The 23,821-nt window shown below is 44.4% G+C and overlaps 2 protein-coding genes across 3 annotated transcripts in view; both read left to right on the top strand.

Moving 5' to 3' along the window:
- Nucleotides 1-1,824: 1,824 nt before the first annotated feature.
- On the top strand, nt 1,825-19,201 carry e2f8 (E2F transcription factor 8). Of its 2 annotated transcripts, none has more exons than XM_037545167.1 (14): nt 1,825-2,120; nt 3,432-3,510; nt 4,675-4,929; nt 5,966-6,122; nt 6,993-7,286; nt 8,910-9,065; nt 9,447-9,584; nt 9,983-10,198; nt 10,297-10,366; nt 11,020-11,497; nt 13,870-14,166; nt 14,860-14,992; nt 15,761-16,068; nt 18,264-19,201. In XM_037545167.1, exons 2-14 carry the CDS (start codon nt 3,439-3,441, stop codon nt 18,414-18,416), a joined length of 2,727 nt encoding a protein of 908 aa, XP_037401064.1. In that variant the 5' UTR covers nt 1,825-2,120; nt 3,432-3,438; the 3' UTR covers nt 18,417-19,201. The 2 variants fall into 2 exon arrangements, with proteins under 2 accessions (XP_037401064.1, XP_037401063.1); XM_037545166.1 differs by lacking the exon at nt 1,825-2,120 and adding an exon at nt 3,216-3,286.
- Nucleotides 19,202-23,482: 4,281 nt separating this feature from the next.
- Nucleotides 23,483-23,821, top strand: part of csrp3 (cysteine and glycine-rich protein 3 (cardiac LIM protein)) — a 14,674-nt gene continuing 14,335 nt past the window's right edge. The window contains exon 1 of the mRNA XM_017718600.2: nt 23,483-23,571. The gene's annotated coding sequence lies outside the window, so the exon portion shown is untranslated. The remainder of the gene's footprint in view (nt 23,572-23,821) is intronic.

Raw genomic sequence — 23,821 nt, forward strand, 5'->3', positions numbered from 1 at the left:
TGTAGAAAACGATACTTTTTTTTTTTTGTTGACCTAAATAAAGTACAAATACTGACCCACAGGAAATACTAAATACTGACCTAAATAAAATACCACATACCGACCCACATGAAATACTAAATACTGACCTAGATAAAATACTAAATACTGATCTAAATAAAATACCACACACCGACCCACAGGAAATACTAAATACTGATCTAAATAAAATATGAAAACCTGGACCACTTAGAATATTAAATACCGACCCACAGAAAATGTTATATTTTTTATAAATGTGTAGAAAACGATACTTTTTTTTTTTGTTGACCTAAATAAAGTACAAATACTGACCCACAGGAAATACTAAATACTGACCTAAATAAAATACCACATACCGACCCACATGAAATACTAAATACTGACCTAAATAAAATACCACACACCGACCCACAGGAAATACTAAATACTGACCTAAATAAAATACCACACCGACCCACATGAAATACTAAATACTGACCTAAATAAAATACCACATACCGACCCACAGGAAATACTATATACTGACCTAAATAAAATACCACACACCGACCCACAGGAAATACTAAATACTGACCTAAATAAAATACCACACCGACCCACAGGAAATACTAAATACTGACCTAAATAAAATACCACACCGACCCACAGGAAATACTAAATACAGACCTAAATAAAATACCACACACCGACCCACAGGAAATACTAAATACTGATCTAAATAAAATATGAAAACCTGGACCACTTAGAATATTAAATACCGACCCACAGAAAATGTTATATTTTTTATAAATGTGTAGAAAACGATACTTTTTTTTTTGTTGACCTAAATAAAGTACAAATACTGACCCACAGGAAATACTAAATACTGACCTAAATAAAATACCACATACCGACCCACATGAAATACTAAATACTGACCTAGATAAAATACTAAATACTGATCTAAATAAAATACCACACACCGACCCACAGGAAATACTAAATACTGATCTAAATAAAATATGAAAACCTGGACCACTTAGAATATTAAATACCGACCCACAGAAAATGTTATATTTTTTATAAATGTGTAGAAAATTATACTTTTTTTTTTTTTTGATCCCACAAACGGGGAAATTCCACCTCCTCATTTAACCCATCCCTGCAGTGAAACACCACATACACACTAGTGAATACACACACACTAGGGGACAGTGAGCACACTTGCCCGGAGCGGTGGGCAGCCCTATCCACGGCGCCCGGGGAGCAGTTGGGGCAGTTAGGTGTCTTACTCAAGGACACCTCAGTCATGGACTGTCGGCCCTGGGGATCGAACGGGCGACCTTCCGGTCACAGGGCTAGCTCCCTAACCTCCAGCCCACGACTGCCCCCTGTGTACCATACTGAGGCCACAATTTACTATATAAAACACACAAATTACTATACTGAGGCCACAAGTTGTGTGAAACTTAACTAGTGGCCTCAATATAGTAATTCATGGCCACAGATTATTAAAAATAATGACCGTGTCATCTTAGGGGCTCCGCATGTTCCTGTTGTTCGTTTGTGGGCAGTCTGTTATGAAGGACCTTCAATATAAACGCCGCTAATTTTATGCGGGATGCGCTGTGAGTGACTGCAGCGCAGTCAGTGCGCAGTCACGCCACGTACACTGGAATTTGTCCAATCTACGTGCGTACGTGTGTGGGGGCGGGGCTCCGGTGGACCTGTGGGCGGGGCTCCGATGGGCCTGTGGGCGGGGTCGGGGCGGAGCGAATCTGCCCGGCAAATTCAGAGCGGGACGCGCGTAAAGTAGCGCGTACACATAGACAGACACCCGGGAAAATTACAGCGGGACCCTCACAGACCCCCGGGAAAAATAACTCCGCTCTGGATCCGCACGGAACCGGGACAAATTCTGACTCAGTACAGTCTTACTGAGGGGCCACAGCAGCAGCAGCAGCAGGCTGGGTTCACCAAGTCTGCCTCTGTGGAGCCTGAGAGGCACTCTGGATCTCATTTAAGCTAAATCAGCTTTTCCACCTTAAAAAAGGTGGAATGGATTAGTCAGACCTGCTCGGTGCATTCTGGACGGACTGTTTTGTCTTTCGACTCGTGGGGTAAGTCAGACTTTGTCCTAGAATAACTTGTACCGCCGCAGTTACATTCTGGCGCCTCAAACACGAAGCTTAAGTTGACTTCTTGTTTTAATATGTCGTTCCACCTTAAATGGTGCAGCAGTTACAGTCTGATAACGCTACGTTAAGATAAAACATGTTCATTTCGTCAAAAAACAATCCACGACTTGGTCAACTTACATAATCGCTGCTGGCGCCAGAATGTGGCCGCTGCGCCATTTAAGGTGGAACGGGAAAATTCGAACAAGTAGCAGCTTCGAAGTCCAGCTTCGCATTTTGTCGGGTAAATAAACACCACAGGGCGAGAGCGATAAGCCAGTGTTACGCCTGCTTTACTGGACCTTTTAGTCGTGAATGGCCCTCTGCGTTCCGCCTGTTTCACACTTTATACTGTTCTAGTTGTTTTCTGTACAGATCCGCGCTAGCCACCATGCTAACGGCTTCGTCCTGCCAGCTTTACGACCTTCAACCGCGTCTAGCTGTATAACTTAAGATAGCAGTGACCTTATTTTGACTGAAATAACCCCGTTATATGTTATTTTAACTCCATCTGGGGTGTTTTTGAGCCACTGTTTTGCTGCCGCCGCTTAATCTAGTTAGGTACAGAGAGGCTGTTAGCCACAAGCTAACGCTACCCTGCGGCGGAGAGGCTCCGTTTAACTTATTTGGCCAAACCGAGCATTTGCAGCGCTTATTTGGCGAGTTCCAGCGCTTTGCGCCTCAATCTGCCGAGCCGTTTGTTATTATTGCTGTCGCCCCCGTTTTTAGCTGTTTTAGCCGCTAAATATCAGTTCCGTTTGCGAAATTCCGCGCCAAGATTTTCAAAAAAAGTGAGTCCTAGGTCCCGCCTCTCGCTTGGCGCTCATTGGCTGATGCCAGTGTAAGCGAGCGGGGCAGACGTACCATTCTCTGTCGCTGATTGGCTGTTTGTAGTGGAAGGGCGTGCACTGGCTGGTTCGGCGCTATGATTCGATGGAACGGGTGTCCGTTACCGACAGGCGTCTCCCGGTCACTTCGGCCAGTTTGAAATCAAAATAACTTCGATTTCACGTTTTTACAGCTGAGAGATCGATTTAATCCAGAAACGGCGCAGTAAAGCAGGTCTCCGCGATGCTTTCGCCCAGACTGTATTACGCTGTGAAGAAAAGGTGACTAGAGCATGGGTACAACGCCAGATTTGCGCTCATTCTCGCCAAACTGACCTGTCTGGCGGTCAACAGTGTCTCGACCGATTAACAGCTGTATTAAGTTGTTTATTAGCGAACCTGCTGACCAAGTCTGCCTCTTTTTAAGGTGGAAGATGTCCAGTGCTTTATTGGATGGCCAAAAACTTCTGAGAAGCCCAAAGAGATCGACGTCAGCTAATGAGAAGGTCAGTCAGTGAGCTGTTAATTACTCTACAGAGAGTAACTAAGATTTTATATATATATATATATATATATATATAATATAAACGACACAATACACGCAAGACAGAGACACTATAGTATATAATATAAACGACACAATACACGCAAGACAGAGACACTATACATTTAAAGTGACTTGAGTGACTCAGTGTTGTTGTTCTTTAAAGGGGCTTAGTGATGAGGTGTTATTGTCCACAGCAGAGATGATGATGATGATGATAATAATAATAATGCTGACTGAGTGAAGTGGTGGTTGGGGACGGACCCACAGCTTCACAGCTTGTTCAGAAGCCGGACAGCCGGTGGGTAGAACCTGTTCATTAGCCGTGAATCCAAACTCAGTCACTGTGGAGAAAAGCGTCTGCTAAATGCTGTAAACTAAGCGGAGTTCACTCAAACTGCTATTAAACTCTAAGTTGAACTGACAGAATGTAATTATACATCACACAAAGCTTGCTGTTGCAGAAACCTGAGCTTTTAAGTTCAAGTAACTTATATATATATATGTGTGTGTGTATGTATGTATGTATATATATGTATGTGTGTGTATATATATATATATATATATATATATATATATATATATATATATATATATATAATGTGTGTGTGTGTGTGTGTAATGTATAATATATGTATATATCGCTGCTGTCAGAAGAAAACCTTGTATCTCCATTTTTGACATTTTCAGTTTTTAATATAATTTGAAAATGCCTGTTGGTCTTTACATTGTGTGTAAATTTCATGATGAATGGACCCAAAGAAATGGCGAAAAATTGCTTGGAAAGATGTCTGGTTCCATTGACTTCCATTAAAAGTAAATTAGGTTTTTTCCTTTTCCTGTAAAGTTACTATTTTGGTTTTTCCGACCCTGACGGAGAAGCGGCTTAGAAAATGAATATATATAAGTTTATTTGATTTTTCGCATTGACAGAACCGCAGTTGACGATCACAAGCTGAGCACATTATCCGAGTGCAATTCCAGGGCTTTTCAGGCTGTAAACTATGGCTAAAATGCATCCTTGGCAGATTTTGCGGCCCAAATGTTAATTTCTGTTCTTTGCGATCAGAATCTCCGCATTGAGTTGTCTTTATAACTTTATCAAACCCTTTGGCTTCTTTAATAGAAGAAGGCTTTGTTTGTGGAGCCACAAACACCAGTGAAACCCTCAGGGAAATCCGCAGCACCTCTGGAAACGCAGAAAAGCATGGGACCCCTAACGACGCCCACTAAAGGCCCAGACGCTCCGGCGGGAGAGCCCTGGACGCCCACGTCCAACCTCAAGATGCTGATTAGTGCAGCCAGCCCTGAGATCCGCAACCGCGAGAAGGAGAGAAGCACAGACGGTGCAAAGGCGGAGGAGGCAGAGTGTTCTTCTCAGGTGCACCATTTCATTTAATTCATTCATTTATTTACATCTGGAACCCCCACCCCCCGGCCCTAGAGTGCACCTGGGAGCTTTATGCAAAGCAGGATTTGTCAGTTTAGGCAAATAATCCAAGCCCATAGTAAAGCTCATTTAGTAGGAAGAGAGATGAGGGTCGTTCCTACTGGCTCCCAATTTCTGGATGAAGTTACCTGACTAACTGAAAAATGCACTTTAATCCAGCTTAAACCGTTAATTACACAACCCGTTCTGACCTGAAGGGAGTGTATTAGAGGAGGGAAACGCAAAAATGTGGAGGACGGGATTTAATATTTTATTTTATTTATTTATTTATTTTGAACAAAACCGGATTCCTCAGTTAACCAAAAATCTCCATTCCATAAGATTCAGTTTTATTGTCTTATGCACGGGTTGGGGGCAGTCGTGGGCTGGAGGTTAGGGAACTGGCCCTGTGACCGGAAGGTCGCCGGTTCGATCCCCAGGGCCGACAGTCCATGACTGAGGTGTCCTTGAGCAAGACACCCAACCCCCAACTGCTCCCCGGGTGTCGTGGATAGGGCTGCCCACCGCTCCGGGCAAGTGTGCTCACTGCCCCCTAGTGTGTGTATTCACTAGTGTGTATGTGGTGTTTCACTGCACGGATGGGTTAAATGCTCAGGTGGAATTTCCCTGTTGTGGGACTAATAAGGGTCACTTAATCTTAATCCTAAAACGCTCAGTTGCAAAGTGCAATGAATTATTACCACATCAATAAGTGAACTTAATAGTTAACATGGCTTGCGCAGTGGTGTAGCTCCTCTGCTGCTGGACAAAGCCGTGTTTCTCACTCAGCCAGATAACTTAAGCCCAAAGATGAGGACTGTCCAATGGGAGTGTCTGTTAGCTCTTTCCCCGTTGGACAGCCCTTGTCTGTTAAGGTTAAGTTCTCTGGCTAGAGTGTTTCCTGTTTTGTGTTGTGAACCCAACCTCTTTATCCTTGTTCACCGGGCTGAGTGTGTGTTAAAGTGGTGTGGTTTGTCGTCCTCCACAGGAGCCTGAAGGAGGAGAGGAATCCGAGAAGCTGCAGCTTAGCCGGAAGGAAAAAAGCCTCGGTTTGCTTTGCCACAAGTTCCTGGCTCGATATCCTGACTATCCAAATCCAGCTGTGAACAATGACATTTGCCTGGACGACGTTGCCGCTGAACTAAGTAACTAACTTGCAGCACAATTCATTAACATATTCACAATTCATATACATACGTGTGTGTTGCGTAGTTCCACATGTGAACTGAAGCACAGACTGTAGTGGTGTACGCTACATTTGGGGGCAGCAGTAGTAGCAGTAGTACTACAAGTTTTAGCTTAAAATGTTCTAATGCTTTACTAAACTGAACAGCCATTAATGTATTAACATAGGAGAGCAGAGTTTTTACTGTATTGAATAAATTTTTGGGTTGTTTGTATACACCCCACGACCCTGAGGGAGAAGCGGCTTAGAAAGGTGTGTGTGTGTGTGTGTGTGTGTGTGTGTGTGTGTGTGTGTGTGTGTGTGTGTGTGTGTGTGTGTGTGTGTGTGTGTGTGTGTGTGTGTGTGTGTGTGTGTGTGTGTGTGTACACAATATCTGTCTTATTATTGGTAAAAAGAGGCTGGAGACAGGACGACTTGCCTCGATTAATTGCAATGAATTAAACAGAACAGATGTATTTTGTGTTAGTATTGGGGTTGATCTGATAGCGGGGGGTGGGGGGGTGGGGTGGGGTGGGCGGGCTGGCTGGCTATGTGGGCGATGTGGCCAAAAATATAACGGGATGCATCACAGTGTTTCTGTCCGGTTTGATAAAGTTCTATAATTGCTGGTGTTATATCCCTGAAATGCGTGTCTTGGCACAATGTTAACGTGGTGAACAGTAAAACATCGTCACCCTGGCTGCCTCTAATAGCAGTTTGCATTTCAGTAGCAAGGAATGTAAGACATTGGGAAAATTTAGTTAATTATGGCCTTAATTAAGTAACAAGTAACACCCACAAACTGTGGAAGGAAAAGGCTTCCCCTTAACTCTGCGTTACTCTCTCACAGACGTGGAGCGCCGTCGTATCTACGACATCATGAACGTTCTGGAAAGCCTGCACATGGTCAGCCGGCTGGCCAAGAACAGGTACACGTGGCACGGGCGGGCAAAGCTGGCGGAGACGCTGGCGGCTCTGCACAGGGCTGGCGAGGAGAACCGGTACAGCCAGCAGATGCAGCAGCTCAGACAGAAGAATCTGGAGCAGGAGTTCGAGCTGGACGGCGAGGAGAAAGAGAACGAGGAGGACGGAGACGGACAGAAAGAGCTGAGCTTCTCTGAAACCTCAGGGGACACTAAAACAGGTCAGTGGGCATGAACTCCTGCAGTTTTTATGTACATGAGTTAGAGACACAGTGACGCAGCTTACTTACCGCCAGTGATGCCAAGTGAAGACACGGCGTATGTTTTTAAAAGCAGTCATTTGGGGAAAAAAGGATGAACTTGCTTTTACTCCACCAGTTCATGGGGTTTATGTTCTTTTAAAACATGGGAAAAGTACAGGCAGTGTTCGGGTTTGTGACGGGTGCTACTGTGTGAACATTTAACTCCCTCGTTTGGTCGAGCGCGTAGTCGGTCTCAGCATCGCTGCAGAAGTGCTGCGCTGCGTCTCGCGGGTTCTGGGTTAGACGTGCACAGACTGAGAGAACCGAAAGAAACCAGAGTGAGTTTACATTTACATAATCAGATTTATAGACCTTAATCTGATCCAAGATACCAGACTTGTTTAGCGGTAAGATCCTATTTTTTTCCCCCCAAATCCCCTCATTTTAAGATTTTGACATTAGGCCAAGTGAGTGTGTGAGAGAGTTACGTTAAGTTAAGTGATACTTTTTAAATCCCACAAACGGGGAAATTCCACCTCCGCATTTAACCCATCTGTGAAGTGAAACACCACATACACACTAGTGAACACACACACACACACTTGGGGGCAGTGAGCACACTTGCCCGGAGCGGTGGGCAGCCCTATCCACAGCGTCTGGGGAGCAGTTGGGGGTTGGGTGTTTTGCTCAAGGACACCTCAGTCATGGACTGTCGGCCCTGGGGATCGAACCGGCGACCTTCCAGTCACAGGGCCACACGACTGCCCTAGTGTGTGAGGGAGTGTGTGAGGGAGTGTGTGAGGGAGTGTGAGAGAGAGAGTGTGAGAGAGAGAGTGTGAGAGAGAGAGTGTGTGAGAGAGAGTGTGTGAGAGAGAGTGTATGAGAGAGAGTGTGTGAGAGAGAGTGTGAGAGAGAGTGTGAGAGAGAGTGTGTGAGAGAGAGTGTGAGAGAGAGTGTGTGAGAGAGTGTGTGAGAGAGTGTGTGAGAGAGTGTGTGAGAGAGTGTGTGAGAGAGTGTGTGAGAGAGAGTGTGAGAGAGAGTGTGAGAGTGTGTGTGAGAGAGTGTGTGTGAGAGAGTGTGTGTGAGAGAGTGTGTGTGAGAGAGTGTGTGAGAGAGTGTGTGAGAGAGTGTGTGAGAGAGTGTGTGAGAGAGTGTGTGAGAGAGTGTGTGAGAGAGAGTGTGTGAGAGAGAGTGTGTGAGAGAGTGTGTGAGAGAGTGTGTGAGAGAGTGTGTGAGAGAGTGTGTGAGAGAGTGTGTGAGAGAGTGTGTGTGTGAGAGAGTGTGTGAGAGAGAGTGTGAGAGAGTGTGTGAGAGAGTGTGTGAGAGAGTGTGTGAGAGAGTGTGTGAGAGAGTGTGTGAGAGAGTGTGTGAGAGAGAGTGTGAGAGAGAGTGTGTGAGAGAGTGTGTGAGAGAGTGTGTGAGAGAGTGTGTGAGAGAGTGTGTGTGTGAGAGAGTGTGTGAGAGAGAGTGTGAGAGAGTGTGTGAGAGAGAGTGTGAGAGAGTGTGTGAGAGAGTGTGTGAGAGAGTGTGTGAGAGAGTGTGTGAGTGTTGCTGAAGTAGACGACACACCACTGACTGTCCTGTTACTCTGTTGTCCTGCAGGCAGCAGCCGTAAGGATAAATCGCTGCGCGTGATGAGCCAGAAGTTTGTGATGCTGTTCCTGGTGTCTTGCCCTCGTGTGGTCAGTCTGGAGGTTGCAGCAAAAATCCTCATTGGAGAGGACCAGGTGGTGGACCAGGACAAGAGCAAATTCAAGAGTAAGTATGTGGAAGTGCGTGATTTCGGTCTGAATGACTGCAGTTGCTAATCCTTCCTCTTCCCGCCGTCGCTGAAGCGCTGCCTTTCCGTTCTGACTGAGCAGCGCTTGAGAAGTAGTTGACTGGCCTGCTCTTAGTTGAAAGCTGACCTCTGCGCTGCTTCTCTCTCGCCGAAGTGTCTCCTTACACAAAACGTGGATAGATGCAGAAAATATGAATCATTCTGGTTGTTTGAAGTTTCGTTTTGTTTGTTTTAAAACGATCAGCTTTATTTAGCTGGACACACTTAAACACAAACAGGTGCACATACCTTTTTTTTGGTTCCGTGTCTGCGTTTGTGTTCTGTTTGTAAGTTTACGTCCTTGGGTTTTTTCTCTTTAGCCAAGATCCGTCGGCTATACGACATCGCAAACGTCCTGAGCAGCCTAGAGCTGATTAAGAAGGTGCACGTGACGGAGGATCGGGGGAGGAAACCGGCTTTTAAATGGACTGGACCGGAGGACCTGCCCTTACCCCAGGGTCAGCGCTGCTCTATGATTTATATGATGATACTCTTTTCTGAATATGTGATCGTATGATCAGCACTTCTAGAGCACCAATCAACTGTTTGAATCACGTAAAGCGTATTCAGGTCAATTACAGAGCTTCTACACCTTCCATGCAGGTTTTTCTGCTTTGTTAATGTCTGAAAGGATCATTTATCAGAAATGTCTTCGAGACTTGTCATCCATCCTTAGTAAGTGCAGTACATAGAAATACAGCTGGGAAAATAGTCAAAGCTAAATCTAAACAGTCCACAGGAGTCTAGTGCTCTGAAGTGACGTTAATTTAGGCTTTGGTGCAAAATAGCGACTGAACGTTATTCTGGCTGATTTCTGCTTCTTTCTAATTTGTTCATTTGTTTGGTTTTGTGACAGATGTGGAGGTTGCTAAGGCAACGCCTGCCTCATTGCTTTCACGGCCGCTGGAGTCCCGCGCCTCGTTAGATAACTGCACCAAAAACCTCTTCTGCTCACCCGGAGGAGGCAAACGGGGCTTCACACGCCACCACTCACTCGTCAAACTGGCCAAGAGCATCCAGGACGACCGGCGGAAAATAAACTCCGCCCCAGCCAGTCCCATCAAAATGACCAGTGAGTTCATGTTTTTCCTGCGTCAGTGCACCAAATTTCATGTCTAAGGTGATGATTTTGTGTCTAATACTTTTCTTTGCCTCTTCTTGGTGTTTCAGGTGAAACAGTAAGTGGAGGGCTGGCCCACCTTGCAGCGATCTGTAAAATGCAGCTGGACGAAGAGACTGTGTAAGCGAAACTCGTCATTTGTTTGTAGAGCTGGACGATATGGCAAAACTACAGTATCACAATAGTGAAAAGTTCTTGGACTATATATATATATATATATATATATATATATATAATTTCCAGATATCTGATCAGCTGGAGCAGAAAAAAGAACCAGTAGTGCTTTGTTTTAAATAAATAAATAAAACTGACTTTTGCTCCATATTTAGCATGAAATGCAGACTTAATTTAGCTCTTTTTATATTAGATTTTTAAACATTTACACTAAAACATGCAGTTGGTCAGTGTCTACAAGTACTGACGATGTACACGATGGGTTTAGAAAAGCATATTCTGTTGTATTGTGGCATAATGTAGCACGATAATGATGTGTAGTCATATTGCCCAGCTCTATTTTCTGTTCATGCAGTAAAATCAGTAGCATATTTATTAAACTCTTATCCAGAGTGATTTACAGTGGTAGATGAATGAGTATTATGGGTCTAGATGACTTTGTCAAAGTAATAAGATCCCATATTGATTTTTAAGCTGTTCATTTAATTTTGTTTATGAATTTTCTCTGAGATGAAAAGTAGGAATTCCGTTTTGGAAAATTCACATGAGGGCAGGAATACCCATCATGCTGTCTAACGGTTCAAACTTTCCTGTTTTAGGGGTGTTCATAGGCAGCCAGACCCAGAAGATGCTACAGAAGTTTATGAAGAAACCTCACTGCCTTGCGCAGCCAGCTCTGAGGCAGAATCGGCATCCGCCTGCTCCAAAGGAGTGCATTTCCCTGTCGTGCCCACAGGGGCAGTTTCGTACCTCCCCTCTCACTGCTCCTCCCTCATACCGGTGCTGCTGCCTCAGCCCCAGGTGGGCCGGTCCTACGCCCTGTACGTCCATCACGCCTCGGTCAGGCCACACCCCTCAACCAGGCCACCGCCCACCAGCCTGGCCGTTCGCTCCATGACATTCGAAAGCCCCGGGGGACCCAACACCAAGGCGTCACCAGTTGCCATGGCAGCAGCAGGTCAGACAGCTCAGGCTCTTGGTCATGACCCTGCCAGTCCGTCTCTGAAACGAGCATGTGCAGAGATGGGTCTGGAAGGAAGTCCTTCCAAAGTCAAACGGGCCGAGGTGAACTCCAAGGTGAGTCTCCGTTACTCGAAGTTTTATTTAGTGATGTTTGTACGTCTTCCCTTCTCGTATTCGTCAGCAAGCTTCTTTTTTATTTATTGTCTATTTTACAATGTGTAAAAATTTTGTGTTGTGTATTTTGTCATAGAAATATCAACGTTATATTTATTACTACTTTTAAATTGTCAGTGACTGACTGGATCGTATGAACATTTATAGAGCTTTTTAAATGAAACAGTAGAAGCCGTATCGCCCCCTACGCTTCCTGTAGTGTATTACAGTCTGTCAGAGCGACTGTGTGGATCATATGAACATTATAGAGCTTTTTAAATGAAACAGTAGAAGCTGTATCGCCCCCTACGCCTCCTGTAGTGTATTACAGTCTGTCAGAGCGACTGTGTGGATCATATGAACATTATAGAGCTTTTTAAATGAAACAGTAGAAGCCGTATCGCCCCCTACGCTTCCTGTAGTGTATTACAGTCTGTCAGAGCGACTGTGTGGATCATATGAACATTATAGAGCTTTTTAAATGAAACAGTAGAAGCCGTATCGCCCCCTACGCTTCCTGTAGTGTATTACAGTCTGTCAGAGCGACTGTGTGGATCATATGAACATTATAGAGCTTTTTAAATGAAACAGTAGAAGCCGTATCGCCCCCTATGCTTCCTGTAGTGTATTACAGTCTGTCAGAGCGACTGTGTGGATCATATGAACATTATAGAGCTTTTTAAATGAAACAGTAGAAGCCGTATCGCCCCCTATGCTTCCTGTAGTGTATTACAGTCTGTCAGAGCGACTGTGTGGATCATATGAACATTATAGAGCTTTTTAAATGAAACAGTAGAAGCCGTATCGCCCCCTACGCTTCCTGTAGTGTATTACAGTCTGTCAGAGTGACTGTGTGGATCATATGAACATTATAGAGCTTTTTAAATGAAACAGTAGAAGCCGTATCGCCCCCTACGCTTCCGGTAGTGTATTACAGTCTGTCAGAGCGACTGTGTGGATCATATGAACATTATAGAGCTTTTTAAATGAAACAGTAGAAGCCGTATCGCCCCCTACGCTTCCTGTAGTGTATTACAGTCTGTCAGAGCGACTGTGTGGATCATATGAACATTATAGAGCTTTTTAAATGAAACAGTAGAAGCCGTATCGCCCCCTATGCTTCCTGTAGTGTATTACAGTCTGTCAGAGCGACTGTGTGGATCATATGAACATTATAGAGCTTTTTAAATGAAACAGTAGAAGCCGTATCGCCCCCTATGCTTCCTGTAGTGTATTACAGTCTGTCAGAGCGACTGTGTGGATCATATGAACGTTATAGAGCTTTTTAAATGAAACAGTAGAAGCCGTATCGCCCCCTACGCTTCCTGTAGTGTATTACAGTCTGTCAGAGCGACTGTGTGGATCATATGAACATTATAGAGCTTTTTAAATGAAACAGTAGAAGCCGTATCGCCCCCTACGCTTCCTGTAGTGTATTACAGTCTGTCAAAGCGACTGTGTGGATCATATGAACGTTATAGAGCTTTTTAAATGAAACAGTAGAAGCCGTATCGCCCCCTACGCTTCCTGTAGTGTATTACAGTCTGTCAGAGCGACTGTGTGGATCATATGAACGTTATAGAGCTTTTTAAATGAAACAGTAGAAGCCGTATCGCCCCCTACGCTTCCTGTAGTGTATTACAGTCTGTCAGAGCGACTGTGTGGATCATATGAACGTTATAGAGCTTTTTAAATGAAACAGTAGAAGCCGTATCGCCCCCTACGCTTCCTGTAGTGTATTACAGTCTGTCAGAGCGACTGTGTGGATCATATGAACATTATAGAGCTTTTTAAATGAAACAGTAGAAGCCGTATCGCCCCCTACGCTTCCTGTAGTGTATTACAGTCTGTCAGAGCGACTGTGTGGATCATATGAACATTATAGAGCTTTTTAAATGAAACAGTAGAAGCCGTATCGCCCCCTACGCTTCCTGTAGTGTATTACAGTCTGTCAGAGCGACTGTGTGGATCATATGAACATTATAGAGCTTTTTAAATGAAACAGTAGAAGCCGTATCGCCCCCTACGCTTCCTGTAGTGTATTACAGTCTGTCAGAGCGACTGTGTGGATCATATGAACATTATAGAGCTTTTTAAATGAAACAGTAGAAGCCGTATCGCCCCCTACGCTTCCTGTAGTGTATTACAGTCTGTCAGAGCGACTGTGTGGATCATATGAACATTATAGAGCTTTTTAAATGAAACAGTAGAAGCCGTATCGCCCCCTATGCTTCCTGTAGTGTATTTCAGTCTATCAGAATGGGATGTTTGTAATGGGTTTCTGAAGTAAGACCATTAAGTGACCCTCGCTTTCTTGCATGTTTTGTCTACAGAGCAGTTCCCCAAAGCTGGGTGAAATCCTGCAGGCTCGTCTGAAGGCACGGCGAGGGGCACTGAAATCCAACCGGCCGTCCTCCAGAGCTCTGCACCTGGATCCTGAGTTCACTAAACCCCCGGAACCGCGCAGCGCCCCCCTGGAGCACAGCCTGGAGAACTTTCTGGAGAAAGAGGAGAAACTGCAGCCCGAGAGCAGCGAGACGGGACTGACCCCAACACAGCTTGCGCAAACACACCTACAGACCAACATTCCGGCGGGACAGGAGACGCAGACCGGACACGTGCAGGCAGAGGTAGAGAAAACGGAACAATTTAAAATCACGCTGAGTTATATAATCAGATATCATGACACTTTGACATTCATGGTGCACATCAGTTTTTAGCCGCAGGCGCATTGCACCAGCAGGGCTACTTTTAAAAAATACAGGTAAAATTGTTTTTGGACTGCACTAAATTCAGTTAAACCAGCCTGCCTGTGGAGTCTGTATGCGTGATGACCACAGCATGCTCAGAAAGCGTACCATCACAATCACTAAATTATTACACAAATGCGACTGGAGAAAATATTTACTTATTTAGTGTAACACAGTTTATGCGTTTCAAAAATACGACTAGAAATTAATTTAACTCAATTTAATTTGGCCAACAGCAGTGAGCGCTCATTATGAATATCATGTGTAGAGCTTTTGTACTCAGTTTTATCATTCCCCAAAAAAAAAAACAGTGCAGTTCATTAATTACCTTCAGCTTGATGCCTGATCATCGTCTCCTCATTAGAATCTCTTAAGCTTTGTGCCCGTTCATATTTTTGGACTTCATTGCTGTTGGATATTTTCTGAATATGGCTGTTGCAGTAAATCATTGATTCATCTGTTATTAATAGACAGTGTTGTAACCGTGTGTGTGTGTGTGTGTGTGTGTGTGTGTGTGTGTGTGTGTGTGTGTGTGTGTGTGTGTGTGTGTGTGTGTGTGTGTGTGTGTCTCAGACTTTGATACCCACAGGTTATTTGATTCCGATCCCTCAGCAGCCCCTGCTCAGCTTTAAGGAAACCCAAAGCTCCTGTGAAGCTCCTAAAGCCTCCACGCCCACTTATAACATCTACCACACACCAACCGCAGGTACGCCAACATCCAGGCCTGTTGCTTGTTTTAGTTTTTTTAAAAGCTGCATATCCTGAACATAAACTTTTTGTTTTTGTATTAAGCTTTAATCAAACATTTACTGCTGCCAGGCACAAAGTTAAGACGTATGACCCGACATGCAGACAGTTCATCTTGGTGTAAGAAACGAAGTGAGAGAGTTTCTGTTAACAGGTATTTTTGAAATGGTTGCTTATGAAATGCAAGTCAAGCCTGTCCAGTAGTAAAAGAGCTGAGGGTCATACAGGACAGTCCTCATCTTTTGGATTTAATTATCTGGCTACCTGAGAAATCCTGCTTCGTCAAAAACACCTCCATGGTTGCTTGTATCTCTCGGGTGATCTGGCAGCACTGGTCAGCACCTTCTTCTAGAGATAGGGCTTCTGTTATGGAATTAAGTTGGTCCCTGTCCATGTTCTAGCTTTTATTTTTTTTTATTTAATTTTATTATATTTATTTAAATTTTTAAGTATCATGTTACAAAATCCATATTTGATAAGATGCAGTTTTACTCTGTAACCCATCATGAGCTTTAGACTGCCTGTTCTGAGGTTCCTGTAACTTCAGTCACAAGACAGAATTCACAAGAGAAGAATTTTTATTTATTTATTTTAACTATTTGACTTCTCATCTTTTATTTAAGACTTTTTCGCTCACATTCCCATTTTGGAGATTCATTGTTCCCTCACAACAGCAACGACGCATTAAACAAAATTAATTAGTTTTTTTTTTTCTCCTCCTCTCCAGGCTCCAGGCCGCCCCCTCCTCAGGAGTTCACACCCACCAGTCTCCACTTGCCCCGGGTGCCCCCCCTCTCCCCCTTCTCCCCCAGCCCCAGCCCAGCCATTCTCAACTTCACTCTGCAGAACATGGGCCTGATCACCAGCCCATCCACACCCGCACCTAGTGGAATGGCCCTGGAACACCCCAGTCCCAACATCCCCCCAGGCATGTCCCCACACGGCATGATCTTCGTTAAACCGGTTTCTCCAGCAGGAGCACTGCCTCACGCAGCGTTACACGGCCAGCCCGTTACCTTCATCAGCCTGCAGCAGGTGAGCCAAACGCACGTGTTTTACTGTATTTGTGAGGACTTTTTAACTTTAACCCCAGCACTCCTAAAGTAAATCCTTCAACTCTTAAAAGGCTCATAAGTCTTTGCTGTGATCACCAGCCGAATATGCCATGTGATCACCTAGCATGAGTGATTGTAGAGTATCATATTTGGGTTGGAGTGATTAGTTAAGTAAAGTTTATAGTGTATAACGCTGTTCACTTAATCAGAAGTGTTCTGTAAAGCTCTATAATGTTCATATGATCCACACAGTCGCTCTGACAGACTGTAATACACTACAGGAAGCGTAGGGGGCGATACGGCTTCTACTGTTTCATTTAAAAAGCTCTATAATGTTCATATGATCCACACAGTCGCTCTGACAGACTGTAATACACTCCAGGAAGCGTAGGGGGCGATACGGCTTCTACTGTTTCATTTAAAAAGCTCTATAATGTTCATATGATCCACACAGTCGCTCTGACAGACTGTAATACACTACAGGAAGCGTAGGGGGCGATACGGCTTCTACTGTTTCATTTAAAAAGCTCTATAATGTTCATATGATCCACACAGTCGCTCTGACAGACTGTAATACACTACAGGAAGCGTAGGGGGCGATACGGCTTCTACTGCTTCATTTAAAAAGCTCTATAATGTTCATATTTATCCACACAGTCGCTCTGACAGACTGTAATACACTACAGGAAGCGTAGGGGGCGATACGGCTTCTACTGTTTCATTTAAAAAGCTCTATAATGTTCATATGATCCACACAGTCACTCTGACAGACTGTAATACACTACAGGAAGCGTAGGGGGCGATACGGCTTCTACTGTTTCATTTAAAAAGCTCTATAATGTTCATATGATCCACACAGTCGCTCTGACAGACTGTAATACACTACAGGAAGCGTAGGGGGCGATACGGCTTCTACTGTTTCATTTAAAAAGCTCTATAATGTTCATATGATCCACACAGTCGCTCTGACAGACTGTAATACACTACAGGAAGCGTAGGGGGCGATACGGCTTCTACTGTTTCATTTAAAAAGCTCTATAATGTTCATATGATCCACACAGTCGCTCTGACAGACTGTAATACACTACAGGAAGCGTAGGGGGCGATACGGCTTCTACTGTTTCATTTAAAAAGCTCTGTAATGTTCATATGATCCACACAGTCGCTCTGACAGACTGTAATACACTACAGGAAGCGTAGGGGGCGATACGGCTTCTACTGTTTCATTTAAAAAGCTCTATAATGTTCATATGATCCACACAGTCGCTCTGACAGACTGTAATACACTACAGGAAGCGTAGGGGGCGATACGGCTTCTACTGTTTCATTTAAAAAGCTCTATAATGTTCATATGATCCACACAGTCACTCTGACAGACTGTAATACACTACAGGAAGCGTAGGGGGCGATACGGCTTCTACTGTTTCATTTAAAAAGCTCTATAATGTTCATATGATCCACACAGTCGCTCTGACAGACTGTAATACACTACAGGAAGCGTAGGGGGCGATACGGCTTCTACCGTTTCATTTAAAAAGCTCTATAATGTTCATATGATCCACACAGTCGCTCTGACAGACTGTAATACACTACAGGAAGCGTAGGGGGCGATACGGCTTCTACTGTTTCATTTAAAAAGCTCTATAATGTTCATATGATCCACACAGTCGCTCTGACAGACTGTAATACACTACAGGAAGCGTAGGGGGCGATACGGCTTCTACTGTTTCATTTAAAAAGCTCTATAATGTTCATATGATCCACACAGTCGCTCTGACAGACTGTAATACACTACAGGAAGCGTAGGGGGCGATACGGCTTCTACTGTTTCATTTAAAAAGCTCTATAATGTTCATATGATCCACACAGTCGCTCTGACAGACTGTAATACACTACAGGAAGCGTAGGGGGCGATACGGCTTCTACTGTTTCATTTAAAAAGCTCTATAATGTTCATATGATCCACACAGTCGCTCTGACAGACTGTAATACACTACAGGAAGCGTAGGGGGCGATATTGTTTCATTTTAAAAACTCTATAATGTTCAAATTAGACCATAAGTCGATAAAGTAGCTAATTAGCTTTACACTGGTTCTGGTTTAAAAGTGTAAATATTTAAGATTGCTTAGTCATCTGTTGTCCAAGTGGCTGATTATGTTCTGATCTACTTTCAGCCACTCCTGACCACACCCAAAGGTGGCCCTGCGGTCCAGCACAGTTTCTTTCACACCCCGGTCTCCTCCCTGCCCACCATGACCACTCCCACAGCCCCCAAAAGCATCTACATCCCACAGAGGAAGTTGGACGTCAGCTCGGAGGATTCATAGGAAGGAGTGTGGAGTTTTTGCACTGACTGAAACTTTAACGCAGCCAGTCCACTAATGTCTCCTGAGCCCGTGTGCGTTTGTGTGTTTTGATTATATGGCTGGTACTGTAGTTCTGCTTGATCGTTATTTCTGCGGTCCTGGTGTGTTCACTATGTGTTTGGAGTCTGGATGACCGAGGCGCGTGTGTATATGTGTGTGTATGTGTGTGTGTGTATATGTGTGTGTGTATGTGTGTTTTGTGCTGTCCGCCCAGACAGGGCTCCAAATATAGCCCAGTGCAGCTGGGTTCACTCTGAGCCTCAGAACATGCCCCACACAATCCCAGGACACTGTAATCTATAATAGACTTGACATTAGCATCCGATCCACTAGCGTTCTTTTGTTATGGGTTAGCTTTGTAAAAATACAGAATGCTGTAACTATGATTGTATGGGGTTTAAAAAAAGGTCTGTTTTTATTTCAGGGACTTTCTACCAAATGTATAAAAAATGGTCAGGAATTAGAGGTCATTAGACAAAAGGTGCTAAATGTTTTCTAAAATTTTACTGTGCCATTATTATGGCACTGTGCCATATGTTTATAGAAGAGAATGGTGAGGATGAGAGTATTATAGCCGGATTAATAAACTGTAGTGGTCTTACAGCTGTGTACATTGTTTATGTGGATAAAGCCCATGCAAGTGTGATTGTATGCAAAAGAGTGATGATTGTGCATTAAGTATTGCTAACCTAATCATTTTAATTATTACTTGGCAAATTTTAATTAAATACAAAAAGGAGTTGTGACTTTTTTTTCTAACCTTTTTCTTACTTGAGTGAAATCCTATTACTGTGATCAGCCATGATTCGTTTTTACGTTACTTTGATCCCTCCATCTCTAGTTAGATCGGCTGGCTGTCGGTATCGGCCGATTTTCAGCCCAAAGATGTGATCAGCCAGTATTTCGATACCTCGGCCGTCCTGAGAGCTGATCGGTGACGTGAAACGTAAGAGCCGTTTAGACCCCTGTAGTCGTGTCGTCGGCTCCGTGCTCTTATGCCCTTATTAGGGACTCTGGGTCTAAACTCCGTTTCTCTACAGGCAGAATCGGGTTTTTTAAAAGTCAATCTTTCACACTGCGTGAAGATACAAATCTCCATGTGCCCCCCCGGCTCAAGGAGGACGCTGGAGGCAGTGTTCAGCGCTGCAGCAGCCACGTCTTTCATTTTCACACAAAATAAACGCAACAAACAAAACCAGCCAACACTAAGCTGGCCGCTTTTCAGTGGCTCAAGCTGGCTGGACTTCTCAGTCTCTTCCTTGACCTTTTCAAATCTTCAGTTTGCTGCCGCTCGTCCATCTCGCTCTGTTCCCTCTCAGGTCTTATCAGAGGCGCTCGCGCTGCCCGCCAGATCAGCATTGGCTGGCTCTCATTGGAGCCGAGAGGGAACGAGAGCCCGCTGCTCCGCCTCCTCATCACCGCCCCCAGCTGGCAGCTCGGCCACCTGGGTCGAAGCTGAGGTATGAAGTGGCCTCGCTGCATAACCGGGGTCAGGACTCACTCCTTGCTCTGGTGGCTCTCACGGTCGGCACCAGCGTCCTCGTCCTCCTCATCCCACCGTCACACTCTCTCTGGCTTTGTGCTCCACCCCCTCCACACTCGTGCTTGCCGACGTTCATCGCCGCTGGGTTTTTCGTCTTGTGTATATTCTTCTTCTGAACACCACTGGATCCTCTGAATTACGAGGTCGTGAAGAGCTATAATAACATGGCTACATGTGACCTAAAGCTACAGGACATCAACTGATGTCACTGAACTACACCAAACTAAAATAGGAGCAACCTTAGTCTCTCCTCAGATGTACGAATGAGAACCTTTTTTCTGGCGTATATTATGACGGATTTTGCTCGTTTTTTGCCGTCTGAGCATCCAGAACTGTAATTAATGCAGTTTGTTATCGAAGCTTTGATGACATCCGAAACTAATCTTAGCTTCGCTTACACTGCATTAGCTTCATGACTTTTTCCAGGGACTGAAAATAAAAATAAGACGTATAAATGGCTACAGAAGCCGTCTTATATCAGCCCTTTCAGACTTTTCACTTACGTTTAAAACCCCATCCGTAAAGCAGGAGGACTGCTTTGTCCTCTTAGCTACGCCGAGTATGTAGGCTCTGGTTTCGATGGATAAGCTTGCGTGAGGAGTCAGAATAAGTACCAGACCCATTAAGGTGGAACAGGAAAATTCGAGCAAGAAGCTGGCGAACAGAACCAACTTTAACTAGCTTTGTCACAACCATTTCTCTAAGAAAACATTTTCTGAAGATCATATTTCACTCGTGTCCCTGTAAACGCGCCGTGTGAGCGTTCAAAGGCGTAATTAACGCATTTTGTCTGTGTGGGTTTCCACCCACAGTCCAAAGACATGCAGTCAGGCCAATTGGATGTGCTAAATTGTCCCTAGGTGTGAGTGAGTGTCTGTGTGTCTGCCCTGCGATGGACTGGCGACCTGTCCAGGGTGTATCCTGCCTTCCGCCCGAAGAATGCTGGGATAGGCTCCAGCACCCCCCCACGACCCTGACGGAGAAGCGGCTTAGAAAATGGATGGATGGATGGCTTCTGAAGGAGCGCTGAACGAGTGGTGTCTTTTGCTGTTGAGAATCACCTCAGCGCCCTTAAACGTGGCATCCAGCCCCATCCTCGATCGGGATTGGCTGTAGCTGCTGTGCTGAAAGGTGATTTGTGATTGATGTTGGCCCCCAAAACGCTGATCAGGCAATCTCCGCTTGTAACTCTGACAATGTACAGGCTTTTCAGCTCGGACTGCTCGACCTCTGAAATGTCTAAAGCCCAATACCACGTGGGAATTCTACCTTCTAACCTTCTAAATTCAGACGCTCTGTATTCTGTATTTAAACAGTTTGAGTTCAGTTCTCAGTGGTTCTTTTGGTTCAAACCGTCCAGGTCCAGAATTGGACACATACAGAGCCCATCTGTTAACATACCATATAAATAAAAATAATGCCTTATTAATGTATAGACATGGCAATGACTTAGTAAGGCGTGGGAATGAGATCATGCCTTAATAAATTGTAGCCATGCTTTAGGATCTTGTTCCCACGCCTTACTAAGTTGTGGCCATGACTTCATTAACTTGTTTCCATGCCTTACCGAGTTGTGCCCATGCATTATTTTATTTGTACAGAGTGTCACCAGCAGGGCTGTGTAGACACCTCACTCTTGGTTCCTCAGTGGTTCTGGGCTCTTCCTAGGAAAAGTCTTTCATTGGAACGTCTTCAAGAAAGCATCTTTTGAAATGTTTTCCAGGGAAAGCAGTTCATCTACCCTTGTCCTTACCCTTGCAGCAAAGGGTTCTATGGCTTGTAGTGCTGTATAGAACCCTTTTTCAAAAATCTGAAGAAGCACGTCACCAGGCAAATAACCTTTTATTCATGCCAATGGTTCTTTGAATGTCCATGGTTCTTTTTAGATCCATTTTCTTTACTAAAGAACCCTCGAAGAACCTTTTTTACAAGTGCACAAGTTATGCATGTTTGGTTCTATGTGGCACCTTTATTTTTAAGATAACCTTTTAAGTCTCTAATGTGTCACTCCATCAGGTAAAGTTCTGGTTTTGGCGCCACAAACTGCTGTCCAGGACCAGAACGGGACACATTTGATTTACACCCTTAAAAATGTCTCTTCAGAGATTCTGTAAGAGCAACGGATCTATTTAGAACCAATTTCCATATAGAACCACTTAATGCATGGTGAAATGGTTCTTCAAGTGTGACTGAGAATGTGTTGTATATGGTTCTATGCAGAACCAAAAAGGGTTCTGCTACTGTTGTTGACATTGTAACAATAAAAGAACCCAGTATAGAATAGCGTAGAATCATTTTAAAGTGTTTTTTAGCTCGACTGTTGGCAGAACACACCGTTCTCTTTTCCGCACAGCTTGTGCTGATTGACCCAGTGAGCTGCACGAAATGGAATTAAACTAGTTTTGCTTTCTAATTGATCAAATATACAGTGGGAAAGTGATTTTTAAGTGCGGACAATATCCACAATATGTTTAGAAAAGCATATTGTGATGTAATTTCTCACAATAATGATAAGCAGTGATTTCCTAGCTCTGCTTCTCTATGCTGGTGTTTTAGCCTCGTCCTTTGGGCCGGACTAGTAACTGTTTTCAGCATCTGTAATTAAGATTAAAGAGAGATTAAGTGGCCACTTATTAGTTCCACAACAGGGAAGTTTCACCTATACATTTAACCCATCCGTGCAGTGAGACACCACATACACACTAGTGAGCACACACACACACACACCCACACACCTATCCACAGCCTCTGGGGAGCAGTTGGGGGTTAGGTGTCTTGCTCAAGGACACCTCAGTCATGTATCGTCAGCTCTGAGGATCGAACCGGCGACCTTCCCGTCACAGGGCTGAGTCCCTAGCCTGCAGCCTGTGACTGCCCCCTATGCCTGTGATGAAACTGTGCGTTTCTCTGGCTTGGAGGGTCTGCCAAATTGTGAATAAACTGTGTTGGGGCGAGCGGTGAAAGAGCTGTGTGTGGAAAGCGCCGTGTTCAGCACAAAGTCAGAGTGAAATCAGTAGCGATGCGCTGCTGCGGGAACCGCATATCTGTGCATGTCCAGAAGACAGAGCTTGCTCTCCTGTATCGTGACGCAGTTTTGAGTGAAATGTGATGGCAGGTAGGAGGAAGTGAGATAGTGTTGATAAACATTAGCCCTGATGCACAGTGACATTTTGATGGAAGACTACAGAGAAACAAGAACTTGGACACGTGGAGAAACCTTTTCAACTTGCACTGGGTTTTATTACAGTTTTAAAGAATTAGGGAACTTTCTGACGCGCCAAATGAAGCATCCTCCGTGTGCGGCTGTAAATCACCGAATTTGAAGCTCAGCACAGATGCAGGAGATCTAAGAACAGTAAGTGCGGCGTATTAGTGAGCATTCTCTTTTGTCTGTAGTTATTTTAGGAGGATGGTTTAATCTGGATGTCAGCGACACTCATGGACCTGCTGAAACCGTGTGCATGTGGTTGGGTGAACGAGGCCTATATATAAGTGCCCCTAGAGGGTCAGAAACGGGCAGAGGGAAGGACCGAGCTAGACGACAGTGAGGAAAATTCTGGACTACTTGTTAAAGTAAGTATATAGACTTTACTTTAGCCATCCATTACTTAAAAGGCCACCATACGTCTAGATCTGAAAGCATTATCTGCACAATTAGGTGGTTAAGATGTAAACAGAGTCATTCTGAGTGGTTTGGGGTGAAACGCTCTGGTCTAGAGTAAATTATCAAGTCAGAGCTGCTCACAGTGGTGGTGATGGGAACCAGACGTCCCTCTAAAAGCTCCTCACAGAAAGTTCCTACATGAACTGGTTCTGAATTCAC

Source organism: Pygocentrus nattereri, chromosome 15 (genome assembly GCF_015220715.1).
Source record: "Pygocentrus nattereri isolate fPygNat1 chromosome 15, fPygNat1.pri, whole genome shotgun sequence".
Lineage (NCBI taxonomy): Eukaryota > Metazoa > Chordata > Actinopteri > Characiformes > Serrasalmidae > Pygocentrus > Pygocentrus nattereri.